Raw genomic sequence first — 26,249 nt, 5'->3', positions numbered from 1 at the left:
CATTTTTCCCGCTTCACCTTGAGACCCGCCGTCTGGAAACGGTGCAGAACGGTGCGGAGGCGGTCCTCAAACTCCTCTGGTGTGGGCCCGGCAATCAACACATCATCGAAGAAGGGGGTGACGCCAGGAATCCCTTTAAGGAGAGAGTCCATTAGATTCTGGAATATGCCTGGTGCCACGTTGACCCCGAATTGCAGCCGCTTTACCCTGAACGCTCCTCTGTGCGTCACAATCGTCTGTGCCTCTGCTGTGGCCTCATCTACTGGCAGCTGTTGATATGCTTGGGCCAAGTCCAGCTTGTCAAAAAATTTTGACCCAGCCAGGGTGGCAAGGACATGGCTGACCACTGGCACTGGGTATGCGTGGGCCGTGAGGGCCTTGTTTATGGTACATTTGTAGTCTGTGCAGATGCGGACCGAACCATTAGGCTTGACGGGTGTGACGATTGGGGTTTCCCAGGGGGCATTAGGCATCGGCTCCAGCACTCCTTGCTCCACGAGTCGGTCCAATTCCTCGTCTATACGGGGTTTCAAGGCGAATGGGACTCGGCGGGCCTTGAGCCTGACCGGTCATACTGCGGGGTCAAGCTGTAGCGCAATGGGGGGGCCCGTATACTGTCCCGATTTCCCGTCGAAAACCCCTGGAAATTCCTTGCATATGGCGTCCACATCCACTTGTAAGCTAGTGTGGTTCACCCCGGTGACAGCTAGCCCCAGTGGTCCAAACCATGCCAATCCCAGTAAGCTAATGTAGGGGCCCTTGACTACGAGCAAGTCCAGTTGCCGTGTCCGCCCTCGGTATTGCACCCTGAAGGTCCCCACCCCCATTGTGGGGACCTTACGTTTCTGGAAGTCCCGTAGGGTGAATGGGGCCGGCCTGAGTTTGGGACCCCCAGTAGGACACAGTTTCCTTAAGGTCCTTGCCGAGATTATGGATAGAGTTGAACCCGTGTCAAGCTCCATGCGGCATGGGGCCCCCTCTATCTGTACCTCTACATAAATTTTCTCTACGTTGGGGTGGGGCAACTGGTATACCTGGCAGTCCGTGAGCTCCGTCGAGTTGCCTTGGTGCGTTGTGCCCCGGGACCTGGGGCTCTTGGGTTGGTCATCTGATGCCTGGTGTCGGGTGGGCCGAGCCCGACACACCCGGGCGATGTGTCCCGATTTTCTGCACTGCCTGCACTCTGCGTTGCGGAAACGGCAGGTCCTCCTCTCGTGACTCTCCCCGCAGCTTGCGCAGTTTCCTCCTCCTCGTCGAGGCAGCTGTGGTCTGTGTGCTGCTTGAGTGCGCTGCTGTACTCGGTTCACCTCCTCCCTGTCGGATCCTGAGTCGTCGGTGAGGTCTTCGTGGTGGACCCTCGGTTGGGATGGCAGGCTCGGCCGTGCCTCTTGCGTCGACCTCTCGGCAGCTTCCGTTGCCAGGGCCTCCTCCAGAGCGACCTGGAACGTTAGGTCCTTCTTAGCGTAGAGGCGTCGTTGCAGCTTCTCATCCTTCAGGCCACCAACGAGGCGGTCACGAAGCATGTTCTCCAGCTCTGAGAAGTTGCAGAACTGGGCGGCTTGGCGGAGAGAGGTCACAAACCCAGTTATGGTTTCCCCAGGGGCTTGCCGCTTTGCGTAGAAGGCATTTCGACGAGCCACCACTGAGGGCTGCGGTGAAAAGTGCCCCTTCAGCTGTTCCATTATTGTTTTGTATGGAACAGTAGCGACGTCTTCAGGCGCAAGGAGAGCCCGGGCGATTTCAAACGTCTCCTCTCCGCAGATGCTGAAGAATATCGCCCTCTTCTTGGCGTCTTCTTCATCGGTGACCCCTTTGGCTTCTAGGAGGAAGGTGAAACGGGAGGCGTACGCTTCCCAGTCTCCAGATGCTGGGTTGAATGGCGAGAAGCTGCTGTTGGCTGCCATTCTGAGTTCCTTGTGTCCCGGAGCTGAAGCCTGGATACACGGTGCGAGGCAGCGGTGCGGCAGGTGGCGGTGCTGTGATGCTGTGTGTGGCAGTCAGCTCAGCGGGATCCCACCTTCGTCGCCAGTGAAATATACTCAGAGTCGCAAAGTGATTTCATGCTCTTTATTCAGCTCATAGTGGTGAGGAGGAATGAATGAAAGTCCCCTCACAGTATCTGCTTTATATACATTATTTACACAATGGGCTGCACATGATTGGCTAATTCCAGAATTCTACTGTAAGCCAATCAGGTTGTGGATTCACTTCTATCTGGAGTAGGATTGGGTGGTTCCTGCCAACCAATCATATTGCTGCATTGTTCTAGGACCAATCAGACTGCTGCATTCTGAATCCTATTGTTCTAGGACTAATCAGACTGCTGCAATTTGGATCCTATTGTTCTAGGACCAATCAGACTGCTTCAGTTTGGATCCTCTTCAACTCAGTACATAACACCCAACATAAAAGTTTCATTACCCCCAGCCATTTCCGCCCCTCCTTGCGCCTCAGACTACTGTGCAGAATGAGCAATGGCAAGGGCGTGCTTCCCTCCTCTCCGGCTTGCTCAAGAGCGGTGTTACGGCTCTTACTAACATCCTCTGGTCCTTGCACCTCCACTGGAGGTGGGGCTTTCCTCCTCACTGGAAGAGGAACTGCTTCGCAAGATTTTCGGAGGCTCCCTGTAACAGAACTGCCCTTCTATCTCTCACCTCTGAGCCAATGGCAGTTCCCTGACAGGTATGTTTTCATATATTCTAAATAACTTATTGGGTGTTAGATACCAACAATACTTTTTTTTTAAAGTCTATTTTAAGTCATAACTCAATGTATATTTTAACGCTTTAGTCAACATACGTTACCACTATTCCAACTGTACAGTATAACAACAACAACAAAAAAATCTTGCCCCTTTAATCATGCATTTTTTAACCTGTTCCTCTTCCATTTAGGATTTCAACAAAAGTTTGTACATTTTTGATATCACATGATATGCACAATTGTATCTCAAAACTCGTCTTACACTCTTCCATACCCCAAGTCTTCATTTCCAACTAGAATCTCTCAATCAATCATTTATTTGTATGTTGCCTTTCTGAAGTTCAAACCATGTGCGAGGCAGCGTACAAAAAAATAAAATATTACATAACTGCAAACACAACAAAACTAGTCATAAACAATGAACAAAATATCAAAAAGTACACAACGAAATCGAAAAAAATCCACATAAATAATAAGATTCCACATAAATCATATAATCCAAACATCAGCAACAGCACCCCCCCCAGAAAAGAACCCATAAACAACACCCCAGCCCCCTTTTATTAAGTGTAAAAGAGAAAGCCCTTGTTTTAATTTTACAATCTCCCCGTTTCTACTTTAAGAACTCTCGATAGATTAACCATTTCTCTTTATCCATCACCCTTTTTTCTATAAAAAGTGTCTCCTGGTGAAACCCAAAATAGAGTCTTCGAGCATAAACTAACTTTATATCTATTTTCAGATTCTTAATACGCCATGCACATCTAATACGGTGGTTCTCAAGGTGCACATTTACTTTAACTTTATCTACCACAAATATCCAAGCCAGCTAACTCTGAAATCCTAACTTTCTATTTCCAAGTCTCTTCTTTCTCAATATCACCCATTCCGTTAACCGCACCAAGCAACAAGCTGTAGAATACAAGTTTAAAACTCAAGCTTTCCTTTGCATCTCGCAGAACTTTAAATGTAATTTGTGGTTTTTTTCACCTGTCCTACAAACTTAGGTCTTTTTGCCATCATTTAAATAGGAAATCAGTAGTCAAGCAATACTTTTTGGTAAAACGTTCGTCTGGATCCCAAAGTCCTACCTGAGAAGAACAATGGGAGTTTCCACCAGCACCAGCCGCTTTCTCCTTCTGCAAGCAGCGCCACCCAAATTCCCACCTGGGATGAGCTGCTTGGTGCACTAAACTGAGCCGCCGGAGAAAGACTGGGGTGGGTGGCAAGTGGGAGGGGGAAGTTGTGCGCTTCTGTCCCGTGAGAAAAGTGCTGATCCTCCCAGGAGGCAGCCTGCTTGCAGACAAGGGGGCAGAGACAGAAGTCAGAGATACCGCCTGGCCTTGGGGTGCCCGCCATCCAACGCCTCTGCCCGTGTGCTTTGCTGCGTGGCTTTTGCCTGAAAGGGTCCTGGATGCTTGTCATTAAGGTGGCTGCTAATTGCGTTGATGGCGCTTGGCTCTGTCTCTCCAGTTGCGCTTCCTCGGTTCAGAGGTGGAATATAGCAGCTGTGCTGGGCTGCCTCAAAGCCCATTAAGGCCACAGGGTGCTAGCATGACTCATCCCGGCTTTCTCATCTGAGGGGAAAGGGTGTGCATGGTTTTAAATGCTGGCCTTGGCAACTTGACTGAACTACCTTGGGCCAGTCCTTGGGTCAGCTTAGCCTCTCTCACAGAGGGTTGTTCTGAAGATACACTCAGGAAAACACCCGAGGCATGAAGAAGAAGAACGAGGAGAATGGGGTCTGGAAAGGGGGCTGGGGAGCAATACCCCCCCAGCCGCTCCAGGATGGGAAGTGCGTCCCAGGGGAAGCGGGATTCAGGCGGAGGAGGACGTCGGGTTGGGTGGGGGTTGCCAGGAGCAGCACGATGTCCCTCGAACCCCCGGGTTCCACTCTCCAGACAGGCGCCCAATGTGGTCAGCTGGCAAGGGCTCTTTCTTACTACAGCCTTGGCGTGCAGATCCCGGGTTCAGCCCCAGATCTCTGGTGCGGAAAGGCTCTTGGGCGTGAATATGAAAGGCAGCACCTGTCAGAATAGGTCATACTGAGCCAGTAGAGATGAACGTGACTATTGGTTCACTTCCTCTGCTATCTGCCTTTTAGGGCACCTCAGAGGTGGCAGAGAGAGGCAGGGGAGAGACTCCGGCCTCTACAGAAGGCTGCACCCCTTACCTCCATGTCCCCACCCCAACTCTTAGGACCAGAAGCAAGAGACAGCTTTGCTGAGCACGTGCCCCTTCCCAGGGAGATGAAACTCTGCACTACTGTTCACTGAATTGGTCGCGAAGCAGCCATACTCCAGGCTCTTATTGTCACAGCCCTGCAGGATCAGACCAAGGACTAAGAGAGTTTGTGTACTGGTCCAGTAAACGCTTCCGCTGCGCCACCAGCAACAGCTCTCTTTGCAGAGCATTAATTAAGTCCAGTGCAGAGATTCTTGTTGCAGTACAAGCTTCAGAGTCTCAGCAGCAAAGAAATAACCACACAGGGAAGCCTGTCTTTCCAAAGACAGGTTTATTGCAGAAAGATAACAGAAACACCTCCGGAGCTTTCGGACATTTTTGCTTCACGCCCCACACCACGCAGAGAAAACTAACACTCTTTATATACTGAGCAACTTAACAACTTAACGAGCTTGACTACTTAAAGTTACATGACATTGCTAACTTGCCAGCGTCTTAGGTTTCACACCCTAACACCCCCTCTCGCTGGCAATACAAAAAACAAAATTACTTCAGACCCATTTCTTCACAAAAGTTTTCATGCCGCTGAAACCCAAGCGGTTTTGTAAAACCATCAGCTTGATTTTCATGACTGGGACAGTAATTTAATTTAACAATTCCTGCTTTTACCGTTTGACAAACATTTTGAAAGCGGATATCCAAATGTTTTGTACGACCTTTAAACTGCCCATTTTGTGCTAACTTAAGACACGGTTGATTATCACCCCATACAGTGATTGGAGTGATGGCCTTTTCATACATCTCTTGTGCCAAGCATTTGTAAAATTCTAGATCTCTACATAACTCAGATAAGGCACAGAACTCAGCTTCTGTTGACGACAAAGTAATCAGGTTCTGTTTCTTGGATCTCCACCCAATCAGAGAGTTACCAAATTTTATTACACAGCCAGACACTGATTTTCTATCCTTTAAATTTGCCCAATCACTATCTGCCCAACAAGTAATCTGTGCTTGTCCTTCCGAAGACAATTCAAGGCAAAAATCTGTGGTGTATTGTAAATATCTTAACACTCTTTGAATTCCTTTCCATGCATTTACACTAGGTTTCGAAGCTTCTCTGCTGAGTAAGTTAACAGCGTAAGCAATATCTGGTCTACTCCATTGCCAAAGATGAAGTAAGCTTCCCAGTGCTGACTGAAAGATTTCAGCACGCTTGAATTCAGCACTATCCTTGAACTCATTGTCTTTTACAAAACCCATTTCCATTGGTGTTCTAACACCTGCACACTCTGTCATGTTAAACTTTTTCAACATTTGCAATATCTTGCCTTTTTGATTCAGTAGAAAACTGCCATTTTTGGTCCTATCTATCTGAACACCAAGATAGACCTTCACATCACCAAGATTCTTAACTTTGAAGTGTTTATTTAACTCTTTGGCTAGTTTTTTTACTTGTTCTTGTGTCTTTGAAGTATAAATCAGGTCATCTACATAAACAAGCAAAGATTCTTGAGCATCTCCTGAACTTCTGAAATATAAGCAATTGTCAGCCTTGCTCCTGCTAAAACCAATGCCTACCAAAACGTCATTCAAACACTCATTCCAATTATGAGCAGATTGCTTGAGTCCATAAATAGATTTATGTAGTTTCCATACCTGATTTTATTTACCAACTTTCAATCCTGGCGGTAGCTCCATATAGAGCTCTTCAGCCAAGTCTGAATGAAGATAAGCTGTAGAGACATCAAATTGATTCACTTTGTACCCTTTCTGAGCAGCAACTGCTAATAGTGCCCGTAGGGTTTCACTCCTTGAAGTGGGTGCATAGACTTCGGAATAATGTAACCCCTTTCTTTGCGTAAAACCTCGAGCTACAAGCCTTGCTTTGTACTCTGGTTTCCCCATCGCTGTTGTCTTTATCCTGTACACCCACCTACAACTTACTGCCTTGGTACCTTCTGGCAGTTTGGTGATGGAAAACACACCCAGTTCTTTCATAGAATTCAACTCCTTTTGCATGGCCTCACGCCACCTACTGGCCTCCTCCTGGGGTAATTGCTCAACCTCCTCAAAACTTTCAGGTTCGCAATTTGCCAGACCAGCCCAAACACTAATAGCTTGGTACCTTTCAGGAGGTTTACGTTTGTTGGTACGCTTAGAACGCCTTAACAGTTCCTGCGATGTTCCTTCAGTTTCCCCCTCTGACCCAGAATCACTAGTCGTCACCTGTTTGTCACCAGTAGTTGAAGAACTTTCTGATTCTGACTTTACACGTCTCTCTTGCTGTACAGGTGAACTTTTAGAGCTAGAAGATTCTGACTTTACAGACTTGGGTGAACTAGACGATTTCTCACCCTCGTCCTCAGACTTAAATTCCTTAGTCTGTTCTGGAACTAATACTGTCCTGGGGCCTGAGTTTCATTGCTACTGTTCACCGCATCAAATAGTATGTCAGGATTTCCATGAATTTTATTCCAACCATCCTGTTCACAAAATTCCGCACTTCTGCTGATTGTGATTTTCGTTTGATTGCCTTCTACATTCACAAATCTCCAACCTTTTGTGTTTGCTTGATAACCACAGAAAAACATTTCTTTAGACCTAGGATCGCCTTTCCTACGTTGTGCCCTAGGCACCAGCACATAAGCACGACATCCAAAAACTCTTAGATGATCAATTTTTGGTTTTTCCCCCAAATAGCATGAAGTAAAGAGTGTTGCCTACTGTGCTATTGTACACTCTGTTAAAAGTATAATTCGCATACAGTGCAGCCTCAGCCCAAAAACACTGTGGAAGTCCAGAATCAAACAGCAAAGCAGTACTGGCTTCCTGTAATGTTCAAAATTTTCTTTCAGCAACTGCATTCTCCTGTGGTGAATAGGGATTGGTAAGTCTATGAACTATACCTTTCCTTTTTAACCATGTCTCCAGCGTGTGGTTCACATATTCCCCACCACGATCTGATTGTATTTTACGTACCCTGGTGCCAAATTTAGATTCGACTTCTTCAATCCAATCCATCAGGATGGAAGCTGCTTGTGATTTTTCTTTCAGAAAGAAAACCCAACTAGCCCTTGAAAAGTCATCCACCAAAATTTGCATAAATCTCGCACCTCCAAGCGATTTGACTGGCATAGGGCCACACACGTCTGTGTGCACAAGTTCAAAGGGTTTCTTGCTTACTCTATCAGATCTAGGATAGTTACATGTCTTAACCTTAGCATGTTTACAAGCACAACAATCCAGAAAATTTGGACAGGGTTTAATGTTACACTCCTCAGCTAAATCTGGCATCTTGCTTACATATTTAAAGCATATATGAGCTAACCTTCTATGTAATAGATGTGCACAACCTGTATGAGGAGCCTTATTTACACACTTAGCTTGCGCTTCACCTGTTGAACATCTACCTGCTGCTAACTGCTCTTCAACCAAAACAAAAAGCCCATCCTCACAGGGAATTTTAACTAGCTCCTTCCCCTGTTTCGAAATGGTGCACACATCATTTTCAAACTCAACCTTAAAACCACTTTTTACCAGGCATGACACACTCAAAAGTCCATTCTTCATTCCTGGAAGAACAAAAACAGGAAGGTTAGTTTGCAAACAGTTAACATAAATTGTGCCTTTAAGGTTCATTTCTCGTTTACTATTGTCTGCTATAGTCACGGTTTTTGCAACTGGCAATGTCTTGCAGTTCATCAAGCGGCCACTAGATGTCGCTGGAACTAAACTGTGACTTGCTCCACTGTCAATTATCCACTTCAAAGTTTGTTGGCTTCTTTTAGGACTCTGTTGTGCTGCCATTGCAGATAGTCCCTTATCAGCACTTGCTCCCCCTCTGGATCGTTGATACTTGTAGTTCTCATGTCGTCTTCCCCTATAACTCCGGAAACTGGCCTTGGACTGTTGAAATTCCTGTTGCTTTTCTGGACACTTTGCTATCAAATGAAACCTGCTGCCACATCGAAAACATGACTTGCCGGCCATAGCAGACACTTGTGAGGCTTCCTTACAGCTCTGCCTGCTAGTTTCCCCACGCTGGGAATTATCTGAACATCCAACCCTTGGGGTATTTGAATTATCAATACGTTTTCGATGATGTTGCTATTCTTGCTCACACAATCTACCAGTCACATAATTCATATTCAGCTGGTCCTCTGGCAAAACTTGTAAAGTTAGTACTAAGTTTTCAAACCCTGCATGCAGGCTGCTAAGCAGAGTATAAACTTTAATATTTTCAGGAAAATTCACACCTAAAGATGACAGTTGGTTGAAATACTCAGTCATCTGTGACGTGTGTTCAACCACACTATCCCCTGGCTTCAGTTTCAACTCATACAAAGCACGTATAATGTTCACCTTCTCTCCGGGCGTGGCTCTATGGTGAATTCGCCTAAGAGCTTCCCAAATTTCAAATGCAGACCTTAAATTTTCCACATGAGGTAATTGGGAATCGTCTATCGATACCATCAACATGCATCTAGCTTTAGTGTCTATTTTATCATGTTCCCTGTTCTGGGCATGTGCAGCAGCCTGTTGCTCTGCTGTGGCATCTGCTGCAACAGCCACAAACGGCTTTCGCCTCTGGACATAGTCAGCCCACACTTCTTTGGCTTCCAACCAGACTTGAGCCCTCTTAGACCACTGCACGTAATTAGCAGAGTTCAACTTTGTAAAGGGAACCTGGAAATTTTCCACTGCCATTCTTGGGGTCTGCTGCTACTCCCTCTGTGTGCCCTTTCTTCTCTTTCCCCTTGGGATTTGTTTTACTCACTTTTCAGACGCCTCCTTTAAGAGCTGGATTTACGACCAAGCCGGTCTTCTCTCATCCGAAAGCTGCTTTCACTTTCTCTGCACACAATACAGCTGTAGAAACGTAGAAGGATCCATAACCTAAGAGAGTTTGTGTACTGGTCCAGTAAACGCTTCCGCTGCGCCACCAGCAACAGCTCTCTTTGCAGAGCATTAATTAAGTCCAGTGCAGAGATTCTTGTTGCAGTACAAGCTTCAGAGTCTCAGCAGCAAAGAAATAACCACACAGGGAAGCCTGTCTTTCCAAAGACAGGTTTATTGCAGAAAGATAACAGAAACACCTCCGGAGCTTTCGGACATTTTTGCTTCACGCCCCACACACGCAGAGAAACAAACACTCTTTATATACTGAGCAACTTAACAACTTAACGAGCATGATTACTTAAAGTTACATGACATTGCTAACTTGCCAGCGTCTTAGGTTTCACACCCTAACAAGGACCATCTAGTTCAGTTCTCAGCAGCCCAGATGATGTCCAAGGGAAGCCCCAAGCAGACTCCAAATGCAGCCCCTCTCTCCCCACTTGGGATGCCTGCAGCTGGTATGCAGAGGTAGACTGCCTCTGCGGCTGGAGGTGCAACATGGTCTAACCCTCCATTAATTTGACTAATCCTCTCTTAAAGCCATCCCAGTCGGTGCCTCTGGAAGGAGGAAATCTCAGTGTCTCTAGGCACACTGTGTCTGGCCTGAATCTGCCAACATTCCGCTTTCTTAAAGAGAACCAGGTTCTGATATTATGAGGGAGAAAACATGGCTCTGCACCTTTCCCACATCATGCATACTTCTATTGTGTCCCCACTTTCCCCACTCTCACAAAGCCCCAAAGCCTCATACATTGTAAGCCTTCCTTACAGGGGAATCATCAGAACCACCTGCGCTGCAGAGCTTCTGACTGAAAGGCAACTCATGGAGATTTGCAATGACTGCTGCAATGCACCCCTAATGATTAAGATTGTATAATTATAGCATTATTGTGTTTATTAGTTATTGATATATTAAATTTGTATAATCTTAGAAGTGGTATGGCTGTGAGTACCATGAAGGGAGCCTGCACTTTGTGATTTGCCACGGCACTACTGCAGGTTAGGAAGGATGAAGAGGCAAAGATCCTTTCCCCAGTAAAACATGTTTGCACCCAGGTTGTTTCCAGACTGTCAGTATTTTGTGGGAGGGATTCAGGTCCAGTCCAGAACTTCAGCTTTACCAATGAGAATGGTTACAGATAGGTAGCCGTGTTGGTCTGCCATAGTCAAAATAAAAAAATTCCTTCCAGTAGCACCTTAAAGACCAACTAAGTTAGTTCTTGGTATGAGCTTTCGTGTGCATGCACACTTCTTCAGATACACTCTAAAGTGTGCAAGTGTATCTGAAGAAATGTGCATGCACACGAAAGCTCATACCAAGAACTAACTTAGTTGGTCTTTAAGGTGCTACTGGAAGGAATTTTTTTATTTTGACAATGAGAATGGATTAAAGCACTCTGACCATTCCCTTAGTAGAGTCTAACCACCGTGTTAAGTTTGGGGCAAGCAAGACACGAACGCAAAACAAACAAGCGGTTGTCTCCTCCAGAGGAACCCCTGCACTATAAATATATTGACAACACACTTACAGGTATTTTGTATCGGCATCCCAGAACTGTGAAGGTTGCCTCAACTGTTGATCAACACAGCTAAGGAAGAAGAAGTGGAGTGTCTCCGGGGGGAGAATAGCTCCCATTCCCTTCCAAACACACAGACAGGACAGTGTGGTGGCACCCAGGGAATAGTTGCAGCAGCCGGCTGAAACACACACCATTGCAGTATTTTTGAATGGGATTCAATCTGAATCAGCCAGTTAGTGAACTTGGTGCTCCTGTGCAACAAACCCACTACAAAATTGCTCTTCCCCGCACACTTCCAGGTCCCCCCAGCTGGGCTTTTTGAGTGTGATGGATTTTTATCACTCCAGAGCTGAAGGTCACCAGGAAAGCAAGTGAGACTAACAATTTTGCATTTGTTGATATAATAAGGTGTCAGAGCTGCTACCAGGTCCCAGCTCACATAGGACCACGCCACACAGCGTCCACTTTAAAAGAGTCTTTATTGAGTTACAGGTTTCATTTCCGAACTGCAGCGTGCAGCTCTACACCTTCTGCCCTAGGTCGGCGAAGACCCATCTGAGTCCCCGCCTCTTGCACACCAGCTTAATACCCTAGCCTTGCTCCACCTCCTTCGCCTCTCCCTACGTCTCTGGGTCCTTCTGCCCCCCTGGGACTCCTCCCTTCTACTCTCCTCTGACGCTGACCCCCCTGATCCTTCCGCTTCCTTTCGGCGGGCTTTGGGACCTGGCTCACTCTCCGGGCTGCTTACTGCTCCAGCTTCCGCTGCATTTGAACTTGGCGCGCGCGCCCAACTCTCTACTTTCCTCTTGACCGTTGCCTCGCTCTCTGAGGAGGGCGTGACCACCCCTGACTCGTGCCCTCCCTCCTGCTGACGGCCTCCGGAACCCGATGCCTGGCTGCCTTCCTCCCTGCTGCTCTCAGTCTTGAGCGTGGGTCCCGACTTCCAGCTGCTGCTCTCTGAATCTCCTCTGTTCCCTTCCTCCTGGGGTGTCCCCCCGGATCCCCCCCTTGCTCTGCTCACTGGGGCTCCCTTTTGGGAGTCCTCTGACTCACTGCTTAGGCTTGGAGATCTCGGGTCGTCATCATCACTCATTCTCCCTTCGGCTTCCTCCCCCTCGCTCTCTGTTTCCACCCTTCTCTGCTTCTCTGCTTCTGAATCCCTGACATCCATCCCCCCCTCGAAGCCCCCCCTTCCCCCCTCCCCGCTGTCAGGTGTGGGTGCTGGGTGCTCCATCATCATGGGAGGGAATGCTGGATACAGGTCGCTCCCCGTGGGTGGCCGCCAACTGAAGACCTCCGAGTCTTCCCCCTCGCGGTCGTCGACGTTGACTTGTTGCTCTTCCATCTCTGTACCGCCGTGCTCGAACCCGAGGTCCTCCCCGAACACGTCCATGTCAGTCTCTGCGTCGGTCGCTCGACCTGGCATCTCCAGCCACTTCCTGCGCCATTGCTCCTCTGGTCGATCGTCCCACCAATACGAGTTGCCTGATGCCGAACCTGCCGGTGAACCTTCTGGGGAACGGGTGCTCCGTGCGGGTTCCCCTTCTGAGTCGAATCCATGGAACGTGCTGGAAGAAAGTGTGGGTGTGAACAACCAGTCGTCGAAGAAGCTCGCTGGCATGGGTTTGTGTGGGAAGAGGGCATGAAACTCGTCCTTGAGCAGGGGTTCCTCCAAAGCGTAGTCTGGTACCCAGGTATTGGCGCTGGCCCGGGTGCCCTCTCTGGCTAAGAGGTATTCGACTCCCTCTTCCCCCCATCTGGAGTCCAAAATCTCCGTGACCTCGTTGATGTGGTCCTGGTGCTTCACCTCCCGCGTCTCCGTCCGTTCCCGGAGCGGACTTGGCGCCGTCCCTGGCTCCTGGAACCTGTGAGGTGCCTTGTAGGGAGTGAGCACCGACCTGTGGAACACCGGATGCATTCTGGAACCCTCCGGCAGCGCCAGTCGGAAGGCTACCGGGTTGATCTGCGCTTCGACTTGGTACGGACCGATCTGCTTGTGCCCCAACTTCTTCTTGGCAAGTGACCTGGTCGGCACTGCGTGGGCTGCCAACCAGACCCAGTCTCCCACTTGGATCACTTCGCCAACCCGCCTGTGCTTGTCAGCTTGCACCTTGTAGGCGTGCTTAGCTAGCTCCAGCTGCCGTCTGAGTTGATCGTGGACCGCCTGCAGCTCTGACGCGAACGCGTCCGCCGTCTGTGGTTCTCCTTCCCCCACTCTCTCCAGTCCCGGGAAGGTTCTGGGATTCCTCCCATTGTTGGCAAAGAACGGCGTCACTCCTGTGGACACGTGCTTCGTGTTGTTGTAAGCGAACTCGGCTAGCGGCAGGTAATCCACCCACGTCGCAGGCTGTTGATTGGCATAGCATCTCAGGTACTGCTGCATGATGGCATTGACCCTCTCTGCTTGCCCGTTGGTCTGCGGGTGTCTTGCTGATGCCAGATTGACCTTGACATTTAGAAAACCCATCAGCTTCTGCCAGAAAGACGAGATGAACTGGCGTCCGCGGTCGGACAGGATAGACCGTGGCAGGCCATGCACTTTGAACACGTGATCTATGAACAGTTTGGCGGTTTGTTCCGCCGTGGCCACCTTCGCACACGGAATGAAATGTGCCATCTTGGTGAACAAGTCCACCACCACTAGCACAGCTGTCTTGCCTCTCGAGCTGGGTAAATCCGTCACAAAGTCCAGGGCCACCCTCTCCCACGGTTCAAACGGTGTTTGCAGCGGTTCTAACAGTCCCGCCGGTGGTCTGTGTACCGGCTTGGCCCTCTGGCAGGTGTCGCACCTCGCGACGTAGTCCGCGACCTCTCCTCTCAGCCTGGGCCACCAGAAGTCTCTCGCGACTAATTCCATCGTTTTCTCTGTGCCAAAGTGACCGGCCGTGGGTGCGTCGTGCAACTGTTGCAGTACCTTGGCGCGAAGGTCGTCTCCTGGTACATAGACAGCCCCTTTGCGTAGGAGCAAGCCGTCCCGCACCTGGAACTCGTCCGTGGTAGCCGTGCCTCTGAGCAGTTCCGCCATCTTGTCTTGCGCGAATGAGTCGTCCCGCAATGCACGTCGCACCGCATCCAGGTCTACTGTAGCTGAGGCACACGCCCACGCCGTCGGTGCGAAGATGTGCATGGCCGCCGCTGGCGTCACCTCTTCTAGGTATTGCGGTTTTCGGGACAGTGCATCCGCCATGATGTTGGTGTCGCCTGGGACGTACTCTATTCGGAAATTGAAGTCAGCAAAGAACTCCGCCCAACGTATCTGCCTCTGGTTCAGGAACTGAGCCGTGCGCCAGTGCTCCAGATTCTTGTGGTCCGTGCAGACCTGCACCGTGTGCTTGGCGCCGATTAGGAAGTGCCTCCACGCCTTGAAAGCTGCATGAATGGCCAGCAACTCCCTGTCCCAGATGGTGTAGTTCTGCTCCGACTTGCTGAGCTTTCTGGAGTAGAACGCTCCCGGCCGCCACACCCCCTGCGGGTCTCGCTGCAGCAGGACAGCTCCCACGGCTCTGTCTGACGCGTCTGTCTCTACCCTCAACGGTTTACTGGGGTCGATATGCAGCAGTTGCTTCTCCGATGCGAAGAGATGCTTGAGCGCTTGAAAGGACTGTTCCGCCTGCTCCGTCCAGATGAATTTCTTTTTTTTGGAGCTGAGCGTGTCCGTAATTGCTGCCGTCTGCATCGCGAACCCCTTGATAAACTTGCGATAGAAGTTGGCGAAGCCGACAAACCGCTGGACCTCCTTCCGGTTGCGCGGGCTCTTCCAATCCAATACCGCACGAACCTTGGTGCTGTCCATGGCTATCCCCTTGTCCGACAACTTGTATCCCAGGAAATCCACCTCCGTCGTGTCGAACTGGCACTTCTCCAGCTTGGCGTACAGTCTATGTTGTTGCAACCTGCTGAGCACCTCCCTCACGTCTCGGTCGTGAGCTTGCTGCGAGTCAGAGAAAATCAGGATGTCATCCAGGAAGCAGACGCATGTCTTGTAGAGGAGTCCCTCCAACACGTGATGCATAAAAGCTTGAAAACAGTGAGAGCCATTTTGTAATCCAAAGGGCATAACTCTGTATTCGTAGGTGCCCAGCGGCGTGAACATGGCCGTCTTCCACTCATCGCCCTCCCGCATGCGGATGAGATTGTACGCCCCTCGCAGGTCCAACTTGGTGAACACGCGTCCCTTGCGCACCGTCGCGAGGAGGTCGTCAATCCTGGGCATGGGGTAATCAGACGGTTTGGTCATCTGGTTCAAAAGGCGGTAGTCCACAACGAGTCTTTTTTGGGGCGTGTCTTTCTTTTTCACGAAGAAAACGGGACTGCCCCCCACTGCCTTGGACTCTCTGATGAAGCCACGCTCCAGATTATGCTCGATGAACTGTTTGAGTTCCTGCATTTCATCTTCAGACATGGAGTATAGCCGCCCCTTCGGCAGCGTCGCCCCCGGTAGGAGGTCAATCTTGCAGTCATATGGCCGGTGAGGGGGTAGCTTGTCCGCCTCCTTCTCGCAGAAGACCTCCAAAAAGCTCGCGTATTTGTGGGGGACCGCTTGCAACGTTCCCAACTGCAGTTGTGATTCCTCCTCCTCTCCCTCCCGTCGGGGCAGGATGCAGTGTTCTGCGCAATAAGAGGAGCCGAAGATCAGTTGTCTCTGGTACCAAGCCAGTGTCGGACTGTGCCTGTCCAGCCAACTCATGCCCAACACAATGGGCGTGTCCGACAGTTGGGTGACATTAAAACTGATGACTTCCCTGTGGTTGCCAAGGCGCATCACCATCGGTGGCGTCTGCTTCACCACCTGCCCCCCTAGCAACTCTCTGCCATCCACTGTGACGACTTGCAGGGGCAGAGTGGCAGGCAATAGCTGTATAGCGTGCTGCTCCACAAAGCTCTGCGCTATAAAGTCTGCGTTGCTTCCAGAATCCACAGAAAGCGGCACTTCGATAGTGACGCCGTCGGGTAGCTGGAGAGATGCTGTGAGCTGCACTACTGGTTTGGGTGGGAGGGGATCCGTGGGTTGCAATATCGCTGGGGACTGCTTCACAGATGCGTCTGGCTGGGCCCCAGTGCCTCCGTCTCCAGCCAGACATCGTCGTTTCCCTGCTGTGGTTCTCCTTGCTGCGTTGCTGCAGTCACCATTGCTGAGGCTGCAGTGTGCTTGTGGAGCCTCCGGGGACACTCCTTCGCCAAATGGCCTGGATCCTCGCAGATGTAACACTTCCTGTTCCCTCTAGGAGGCTTCGCTTTCACTGCTGCCGGTGCTAGGGCTCTGGCTGCTGACTGAGCCCTTGCACCTCCAACCTCCATCGGTTCCCCTCCCCCTCCTGGCGGAGGTGTGGATTGCGCACGCGCTGCTTCCCTCGGAACGAAAGAGAAACTTCTCGCTGCTTCGCGCCCTCCACGTCCTTCATCTCTGCACCATGGACGTTCTTCCAGCCTCACCCCCACAGTCAGCGCCCTTTGGACCACCTCCTGCGTGCTTCGGGGCCTCTCCCCCCTTGCAATTTCATCCTTAACCGCAGAACTTAGACCCTCCCAGAAGAGGTCTCTGACAGGGGGCGAATCCCGATCCCATTCTAAAGCACTGACCAGCGCAAAAAATCGGGCGTGATACTGCCGGACGCTCGCCCTCCCTTGTTTTAGTCCATGAATCTCCCGTCTGGCAAGATCCACATCAATAGTAGACAAAAAACACGCATCCATCGCTTTGATAAAGGCATCTGCATTCTGAAGCGCCGGATCTTTATCCCTCCACAAATTGCGCAGCCAGGCTTTGGCATCCCCATGCAAATGGGACAATATGAACCCCACCTTCTCTTCCTCATCTCTAAAGTCTTTTGCCAGCAGTTGCAGTGCGCACATTACGTCTGCTCTAAAATTAGGGTACTGTTGCAAAGTCCCATCGAAGTGAGCCACAAGCCCTCCTGCTCTCCGTGCCAATCCCACGCCCTCCGGTCTGGGTCCCGGTTGCCCTTGCTTAACAAGCATTTCAAACCTGGCGTGTAGGTCTCTGTAGGCGGCTGTAGTCTCCTCCTCCCGTTTCTTGGAAGCCAATACCTCTGAGGACAACTGGGTCACTGCCTCTTGCAGCGCGGAGATCCTCTGTTCTTCCGTCATCTTGCTAACCTTTGTGAGCTTGCTTACAGACACCCCTCTTCCTCCCCTAGCGGCTTCTGCTCCCGCTGCGAGGTTTCAGGTTTCTGAAGCTTTGAAGAGATGGGTCTTACTGTCAGAGCTGCTACCAGGTCCCAGCTCACATAGGACCACGCCACACAGCGTCCACTTTAAAAGAGTCTTTATTGAGTTACAGGTTTCATTTCCGAACTGCAGCGTGCAGCTCTACACCTTCTGCCCTAGGTCGGCGAAGACCCATCTGAGTCCCCGCCTCTTGCACACCAGCTTAATACCCTAGCCTTGCTCCACCTCCTTCGCCTCTCCCTACGTCTCTGGGTCCTTCTGCCCCCCTGGGACTCCTCCCTTCTACTCTCCTCTGACGCTGACCCCCCTGATCCTTCCGCTTCCTTTCGGCGGGCTTTGGGACCTGGCTCACTCTCCGGGCTGCTTACTGCTCCAGCTTCCGCTGCATTTGAACTTGGCGCGCGCGCCCAACTCTCTACTTTCCTCTTGACCGTTGCCTCGCTCTCTGAGGAGGGCGTGACCACCCCTGACTCGTGCCCTCCCTCCTGCTGACGGCCTCCGGAACCCGATGCCTGGCTGCCTTCCTCCCTGCTGCTCTCAGTCTTGAGCGTGGGTCCCGACTTCCAGCTGCTGCTCTCTGAATCTCCTCTGTTCCCTTCCTCCTGGGGTGTCCCCCCGGATCCCCCCCTTGCTCTGCTCACTGGGGCTCCCTTTTGGGAGTCCTCTGACTCACTGCTTAGGCTTGGAGATCTCGGGTCGTCATCATCACTCATTCTCCCTTCGGCTTCCTCCCCCTCGCTCTCTGTTTCCACCCTTCTCTGCTTCTCTGCTTCTGAATCCCTGACATAAGGTTTTAATAACTCTAATAATTACTAACTGTGTGAAAATTACTGGAAAAAAGAAAAAAAGGAAAATCAAGGCTTTTGACTCTTGGTTTCCTGGAAGAAGATCAAAAGACTCCCCTGGACTAGAAGAGACATCTCATTAACAACTGGAGAAATGCCAAAGAACTTCGCATCCCATACTGTGCTCATTTTTCTACCATTATTACAGTTATTCACAAAGTAATCTGTTAAATTCTTCTGCGCTTTCTCAACTATTTTTTGATCATCAAATAAGCTCTCATTTAGCCTCCATCAAAAGGATTTTTCCTCTATTCCTTTTATTTCACACTTTATTGCATTATGATCCGAAAGTATCTTTGGTTGTATTTCTATGTTTAACGTTCTTGGAGTTAATTCACTGGATAACCAAACATGATCTATTCTTGACATTGATTGATTTGGTTCTGAGAAGTATGTAAATTGTTTATCTAATGGGTGTCTTAGCCTCCAAACATCTATCAAGTTACAGTTCTCAATCATAGGAAAAAAAGGCTTAGGTAATTTTCCTTCCTTCGATTTTCCACTTGATCCCAACCTGTCCATTTCCATTGAAACTACTCCGTTCATATCACCCATTATTATAATTTTCTGATCCACAAATTCAAATAATTTTTCCTCTAAATCTTTATAAAATTCAGTTTTATTTCCATTCGGTGCATATGCTATTATCAATTTTTCGCCTTGCCATATGACTTGTACTGCAATTATCCTACCTTCTTCATCATTGAAAATCTGCTGAGCTTCAAATTTATTCTTTATATACAAAACCACTCCTCTCTTCCTGCTCCTATCAGATGAAGTAAATTCATTTCCCAGTTTTTTATTAATCAGTACCTTTCTATGTCTTCTCGCCACATGAGTTTCTTGTAAACAAATAATGTCCAAATTCTTTTTTTTTCAAAAAATGTTGAATTTTATTTCGTTTCTTTTTATCATTAATTCCGTTAACATTCCAAGTCCATAATTTTAGTGCCATTTTGTGCTTCTTTTTACCAATAAAGTATAAAAGTCTTAAACTTCTCCTCCTCCTTCTTCCTCTTCCTCCTCTTCTTTACTATCCTTTTCCTCTTCTTCCAGTCCTGCCGGGCCTGTTGCTCCTGCTCCTTCTGTTTCCTCTCCCTTTCCCAGCTCCTTATATCTTCTCAACAATTTATGTGTTTCGTCCACAGTTGTAAATTTAAACTTCTTTCCTTTGTAGTAAAAGGAAATCCCTTCTGGAAATTCCCATTTAAATTCAATTTCGTTCTTCCTTAATGTCTGTGTCAATGGTTTATAAGGGTCACTTTTTTCAATAAGTGAAGTGGGACGTCCTTGAAAATAATTATGAAAGCTCCATCAATATACAACCTTTTTTCTCTATTTTGCTGTAGTATCAAATTCATCATTTCTCTATCTTTGAATATAATCAAACAATCACCTGGGAATTTCTTTGCTTTAACAGTTCTTGTTTTAATTCGGAAAGCATTTTGGATTGTTTTTCTGACGTCTTCCACTTCCATACTTAACCATTGTGCAATCTCTGATGTTAGTTTCTCCATTATATTTTCTCCTTGAACTTCAGGCACAGATCTCAGTCTCAAATTTAATTCTCTTTGCCTCAATTCATTCATGGCAATCAGATTCCATAATTCTTCTTCTGTTTTATTAATTTCTAAAACCTCTCCCTTGACCCTTTCCTCCTCCTTCTTCACCTCCCTTCTAATTTTATTCGTTTCATTCCTTCTTCCAAACTTTGCGTTCTTTTTCTTATTTCCTTCATCTGTCCTTTCAACTCATTAACTGTCATATCAATTTTTTTGTCCATCTGATCTAATCTTGTCTCCAAATTTTTTTCACTTTGTTTAATGTCCTTTTTAATTTCTGTGAACATTTTTACAATGTCCCCTTTAAATTCAGTTTCTTGTTTGGATCCTCTTCTTTCCGAAGGTGTCACACTTTCTCCTGTTTTTTTCTGTACATGAGACATTGCTTCTCTTCTTCCTGTGCTATCCTTATAAATAAAATCCAATTTTCTTTAAAGTAGAGAAATAATAAACCAAAAGGAGAAAGATGAATATTTCTGCCACTTGTTTGGCTAATCCATCATATTATAGTATTAAAAAAGAAAGACAAACCACCAAGGGACAGTCCAAAGGTAAGAAAGAAGAGGGGGGGGAGACACAGAAAAGAAGAAAAAGAAACAGTCCTCATAAAATGTTAAAGATGATCTTCCGCCACTTGTCTGGCCAATCCCATTCTTTAATTAAAATTCCAACAGTACCATATGCTTAAAAATCCAGTCCAATGTTCACAAAAAGAAAAAAAAGACAATTCAAATAAGAAAAGAAAATTAACCGTAGAAAAAAACAGAAAAAACAGGGGGGGGGAACAAAAAAAATAAATATTATTTGTCTTTTTGGTGGGCCTCTGAGATCGCAGGCAGAGGAAACTTCCAAGTAAATTTTTACTTTCAATTTTAAAAGAACTGCGTAGTAAACTTTTATGAAGCCCTCCTTTGATTTTTTTTGTTCTTTTTCTGTTTTGTGCCAAAGCAGTGGTATGAAGAAGTGAAGAAATTAAAATTAAAATAGAGTGAACTGTTAATTTTTTAAAGTTGGTTAACTTAAATTGGAAAATAAGGACTTCCGGGTTAGCGCCTCCGGCAATGGCGGACTTCCTCTGACCGGGAGGAATCCGCTCCGTGGAAACTAGGGTCTGGCCGCCACAGCGAAGGCGGAGACCCACTAAAAACCACAGGCGGGAGAAGCCTGTGGACGTGGGATTCGGCTGGCACCTTTTGCGCCTCCCCTACTCGCGGGGAAACCCAGTTTCGGGGATCCAGAGCGACGTGGGGTGAGTGGCGCGGTGCTTTGAATCGACTGCTTCTTTCACGGAGTGAAGCCACATTGCTGTTGCCGGAGAGCGCTGACTTTTTCCTGTGGACAATTGGACTTTAAACTTTAAACAACTACCCGTGAGTAGAACGGAAAATTGGATCTTTAAACATCTTAATTTGGCACCGAAACAGGAAGGTTTCAAACAGGAAGTCCACCTTCCTCTTTTGTAAATAGATTGAAGCAAAGATGTTGCAAGCTAAAGTCTTGGAAAGCCTTTTGTAAATGACTAATTCTCCATTGGTTAAAATTACTAAACCCCCCTTGGAAGCAGGAGAAGAGGGGGGAAATTTTAGATCGCCTAAGCCTGCAGGAGAGAGAGTGAAGAAAGATAAATTACCACCGTTTTGAACCTGGGAATGGGCTGCCAGTAAGATCGACGTTTTGGGAAAGTTCATTGACTGTGAATAAAACGTATGTTGACAGATAGTTAAATAAGAGAAATATATTGTTTCCATTGTTTCCTTTTGCACATAAAAAGGAGCAAAAGTAACTGGAAATCCAAACTAACTTTGTTGCTGGATCTGCGTTTAAAAGGACGGATACAAATAGAAATTGTTTCCTCTAGAGGGAGCTTTTGAAACTGTTGTAGGAGTGGAGCTGGGGAATTTTCCAGCTGCAGAGATTAAAGACCGTGAGAATCAGAGATTGACCTTGGACAAGAATGTCGACAGAAGAAGCCTTAGTGATTGCATTTTGCAAGACAAGTGCTTTATTGGAACAGCTTCATGAGAAGATGGATGTGATGACTATTAAAATTGATAATTTGGGACAAAAAATGACTGATTTGGGACAAAAAGTGAATACCTATACAGAAACTACTCAGGAATCGATTCAGGAATCTACTTTGACATGGCAAGCTGTGGAGAAGACGAGGGAGAAAGCTGTTGTTGAATCTCAAGTAACACAAGTGGAGAGAGCCCCAGCCTTACAGAGGCAATCTGATGAATATAAGCTGTTGCCTTTTACGATTGAATTTAGAGAAAGCCAGATTTGGAGGGATGGAGTCCCGCTTGGATTGGAGAAGGAAAGTTGGATAGATCCCCTTATGCAGGGATGTTCTGGCTTTTGGGATCTGGATTTGGGTCAGGGGGAGATCGGAGTTGTGGGGGCCTTTACCTTCGGAGGGATTTTGAAACACTCTCTGAAATATCTCTTGGACTTTAGTTCTGACTATGGAGAATGGGCTGACCTGTCGAGAAGGAATAAAGACATTGTTAGGTTGGAGTTTCCCCGAGATCTACTCCTCAAAGCCAAAGGAAGGAAATTAAGAACAAGATCAGTAGAAGATAAAGTAAAGTGCATGTATAAATATGAAGAAGATCTGCAGAAGGGTCATGGAAAAGAGTTAAGAGCCTCGGACAGAAGATCACCAGGTTGATGGACCATATGGAATTAATAGAAAGGACTGACAGAATCCGAGACCAGGGAGAAGAGACGGTGGAAGAAGATTGGAGAAAAGTTTAACATTTATTTAGAGAAATATTGTAAAATTAATGAGTGTTAGAAAAATGTTGGAATGAAATTACATGGCTTTAGTAGAAACATTATAAGGAGTTAAGTATAAATAAGTTTTAGGGTTTTAATGGTAAGATAAGGTTAAAATAAATTAAGACAATTAAATGACAGAAAACAGTGAAAGATGGAAAGGATTTGCTGAAATAATTAATAACTAGAACACAAAAAAGGGAGGTGTGAGGAGGTCGATGAAACAAGTTAATGAAGGACAAAGATATGGAAATATTGGATGTGTTTTTAATTGTTTTTGCATTTGTTTTGATGTATTGTGACTTTTGTTGTTTTTTATGTACTGTAATGTATTGATTTGTATTGTTTACTTTTTCTCTTTCTCTTTTTTTTACTTCTTTCTGTAATCTTTAAACTTTTAATAAATATTATTTTTTAAAAAAATAATAATTGGAAAATAAGGAGCAGAGGGGAGATATTTACTTACCCCCTCCTCCTGCTTCTGACTTTTGAAGACACTGAAAAAAACAGAGACTCGCCATTCTCTTCCTCTCTTTTTTTGTCTTTCTTCTTGGGTTACCTCTTCTTTTTGAGATGCTAAATTTCTTTTTGGGATATTAGATCATTTTTATAAAATAAAAATCCTTTGTTCCCTCTCCTTTCTATCCATCTCTGCTGATCCCTCTTTTTTTTATAACTGCTTTGTTTTGGTTTAGCTTGAGCTTAGCGGTGCTTAGAGATCTGTATCTCTCTCTCTCTCTCTCTCTCTCTCTCTCTCTCTCTCTCTCTCTCTCTCTCTGTTAACCCTTTCCTTACCCAGTTAACCCTTCCCTCACTCTATGTTGTGTATATTTAAATATAATCTCTAAGATATTTTTGTGTCATCTGCTTTACTTTCTGAGTTGGTTTTGTTATCCTGAGTCTCTAGTTGTTTACTCTATCACTTTCTTAATCTTTTATTACTTTTGGTATTATTTTATTCCCCTTTCTCCACTTGATGGATTATAATCGTACTGGCTGGATTAGCCAAACAAGTGGCAAGAAAAATAAACTTATATATATATATATATATATATATATATATATATATATATATATATATATATATATATATATATATATATTTGACGCTATAACTGAGAGTGAGAATTATTAAGAAATGTCCCATTCACAGAAAAAGGGTGGTGAAGGGGCAACAACTGGAGAAAGAAGAGGGTTAAAACAAGAGATAGAACTGAAAGGAGATATTGTAAAGATGCTTACAGAGATAAAGAAAGACATTAAGCAAAGTGAGAAAAACCTAGAGACAAGGTTGGAACAGATGGACAAAAAAATGATATGACAGTTAATGAATTGAAAGGACAAATAAAGGAGATGACAAAAAGAACACAGAGTTTAGAAGAGGGATTGAAAAGAACTTCCGGAGGCGGCGCCAACGGCAATGGCGGTCTCCTTTTGAGCTCGGAAGGGGAAGCTCCGCAGGAATCGGGTCTGTCCGCTACGGCGCAGCGGAGACCCTCTCAAAAACCGCAGGCGGAGGAAGCCTGCGGCCGTGGGACTCGGCGGGTGCCAAAAGCACCCCCCCAACTGGTAAAGGGACCCCGTGAGGAGTTCCGGAGCGGGAAGGGGGTGGCACGGCACTGAGAGTTAATCGCTACTTCTGTGGAGTGAAGCCGCGCAGCTATTGCCGGAGAGCGCTGACCTTTCTTCCTCAGACAATTCGGTTGTCAAAAACAACAACCCGTGAGTAGGACAAGCTTTATGATTGGAAATTAGAAAGAAAGTTAAGTTAAATTCGGCTGAAAGCGGAAAGGTGCAAAGAGGAAGTCCACCTTCCGGTTTGTAGAAAGAACAAAGCAAAGATCATCTAAGCCAAATACCGGCGAGGAACTTTAAAAGGACCTTAATCTTAACGTCAAAACTAAGGAATTCCCTCCCCGGACTGAAAGAAAGGGAGGGAATAAGAGACAGTATTTCTTGTATTTATTTAAATTATAAGAAAGAAAGGAGTAAAGTAAGACCACCTCTTAATCCCTGGAAACAGACTGTCAGACTAAATGGACTGGCTACATAAATAGCACTCTATATGAACAATGTAATTTGCTGAACATTTAACTCTGCAAAATAGATACTTTGAAACTGTGGAAATGGTGAATTCTCCTGCTGAAGGGGACTTTTGAACATTTATTTAGACATTTTGTTGCATTACGCCTGAGGGCTATTGTGTCCCCCTAGAGGTCTACTGGAAAAAGTTACAGCTGGCTGGGGAATTTTCCACTTAGCAATAGCCTGGGAAAGGCTCACAGCAAAACAAGCTTGACTGTGGGAGCGACCTTGACTTCCAGATAAAGTTCCATGGATGAAAAGCAAGCAAAAGCGGATGAAAAGGTAACAAGATCAGGCAAAGTAAGATATCAAGCGACCAGTGCAATACCGCAGCAGCATAGGACATCTGTCGCAGGCCCTCCTGTGCCACAAGGAGATGACCCAGTGCAAGCTGGGCCAAAAGGGACGACAGAAGAAGGATTTACTTCTGTTTTAAATAAGATTTATGAAACGTTGGACAAATTAAGTAACCAAGTGGCGGAAGCATCAAATAAAATTGATCAAAACACTACAAGTGTCAACGACTTGACTCAGAAGGTGAACTCTAATACAGATTCTATTGAAAAATTATTGCAACAGTCAGATTTAAATAAAAAGACAGCCTAGGAAGCAATAGAAAAAGCAGCTGCAGTAGAAGAAAGGATAACACCGATAAGCAAACAGCTTGGGGACCATCAGGAACTTTTGTCAATCAATTCAATTTATTAGATTTATTGCATTAGCCGTGTGGCCATAGCATAATATACATTGAAATAACAACATAAAATAGGGGTGGGGAGGTAAAGGTAAAGGTAAAGGTAAATATCGTCCTGGGCGGTTACTTGATGAAAGAAAAAGAGAGAGAGGGGGGAAAAAAACTGCTGAGGCTGGAGGAGGACCGTTAAAGGGTCCATCAGCTCCTCAGATATGTCCTAACTCGATTGTCCTTGTACAATAAGGCTACTTGGAACTTCGTTCGGTCGTGCGGCGTATCAACTACAGCTGTGGTGATAAGGAAGAAGTTAGTGCCGCTTTCCTCTTCATCACACTAAGCAGAAAGTTAGCTGTCATCTCGGTAATCCAGCAATCAGAATCCTGCAAAAGGAGGGACACTATCCAAGGCTGAATTGGGAGATGAAGCTTATTCACGAGGGGAGTTAAAAACCGAGATCTTTCATCTGTCCAGTTGGGACAGAAGAGCATTACATGTTCCATAGTCTCCAGGGTCATGTCATTACAGGTGCATGTTCTATTTGCGATGGGAACTCTGGAATAACGACCCGACAGAACTGCTGTAGGAAAACAGTTGAGACGGGCACAGGTAAAGGCCCTACGCTTAGCCTCCGAAGAAATTGTGAAGCAGTATAGAGGGATCCCTTCAGGGGGTGGAATAGCTAGGGCTAGGCCAGAACACGGTCCTCTTGCATAGGAAGCTGTGTTAGAGAAGTCAAGTTGCTGTAGTTTCTTTTTGATTAGAGGTAGGGCCGCCGGGCTGATACACTCTA

At 46.8% G+C, this 26,249-nt stretch overlaps 1 protein-coding gene across 1 annotated transcript; it reads right to left on the bottom strand.

The window, feature by feature from the left end:
• Window positions 1-21: 21 nt before the first annotated feature.
• LOC309523240 (uncharacterized protein) lies at window positions 22-2,130 on the bottom strand. Its single transcript, XM_082207031.1, has 2 exons — window positions 1,035-2,130; window positions 22-133 (listed from the first exon to the last, which is right to left on the bottom strand). Exons 1-2 carry the CDS (start codon window positions 1,902-1,904, stop codon window positions 95-97), a joined length of 909 nt encoding a protein of 302 aa, XP_082063157.1. The 5' UTR covers window positions 1,905-2,130; the 3' UTR covers window positions 22-94.
• Window positions 2,131-26,249: the final 24,119 nt, after the last annotated feature.

The sequence above is a fragment of the Podarcis vaucheri genome, assembly GCF_965113315.1.
Source record: "Podarcis vaucheri genome assembly, chromosome: W".
Lineage (NCBI taxonomy): Eukaryota > Metazoa > Chordata > Lepidosauria > Squamata > Lacertidae > Podarcis > Podarcis vaucheri.
The sequence above is the reverse complement of the archived record's forward strand: the minus strand, read 5'-3'. Positions and strand labels throughout refer to the sequence as shown.

Bases quoted from the DNA above. Each gene is read 5' to 3' on its own strand.
- LOC309523240 (XM_082207031.1), bottom strand. From the start codon at position 1,904: ATGGCAGCCAACAGCAGCTTCTCGCCATTCAACCCAGCATCTGGAGAC. The intron at 134-1,034 runs GTATACCAGTTG...CTCTCCTTAAAG, and splicing joins CGGAGCTCACGGACTGCCAG to GGATTCCTGGCGTCACCCCC.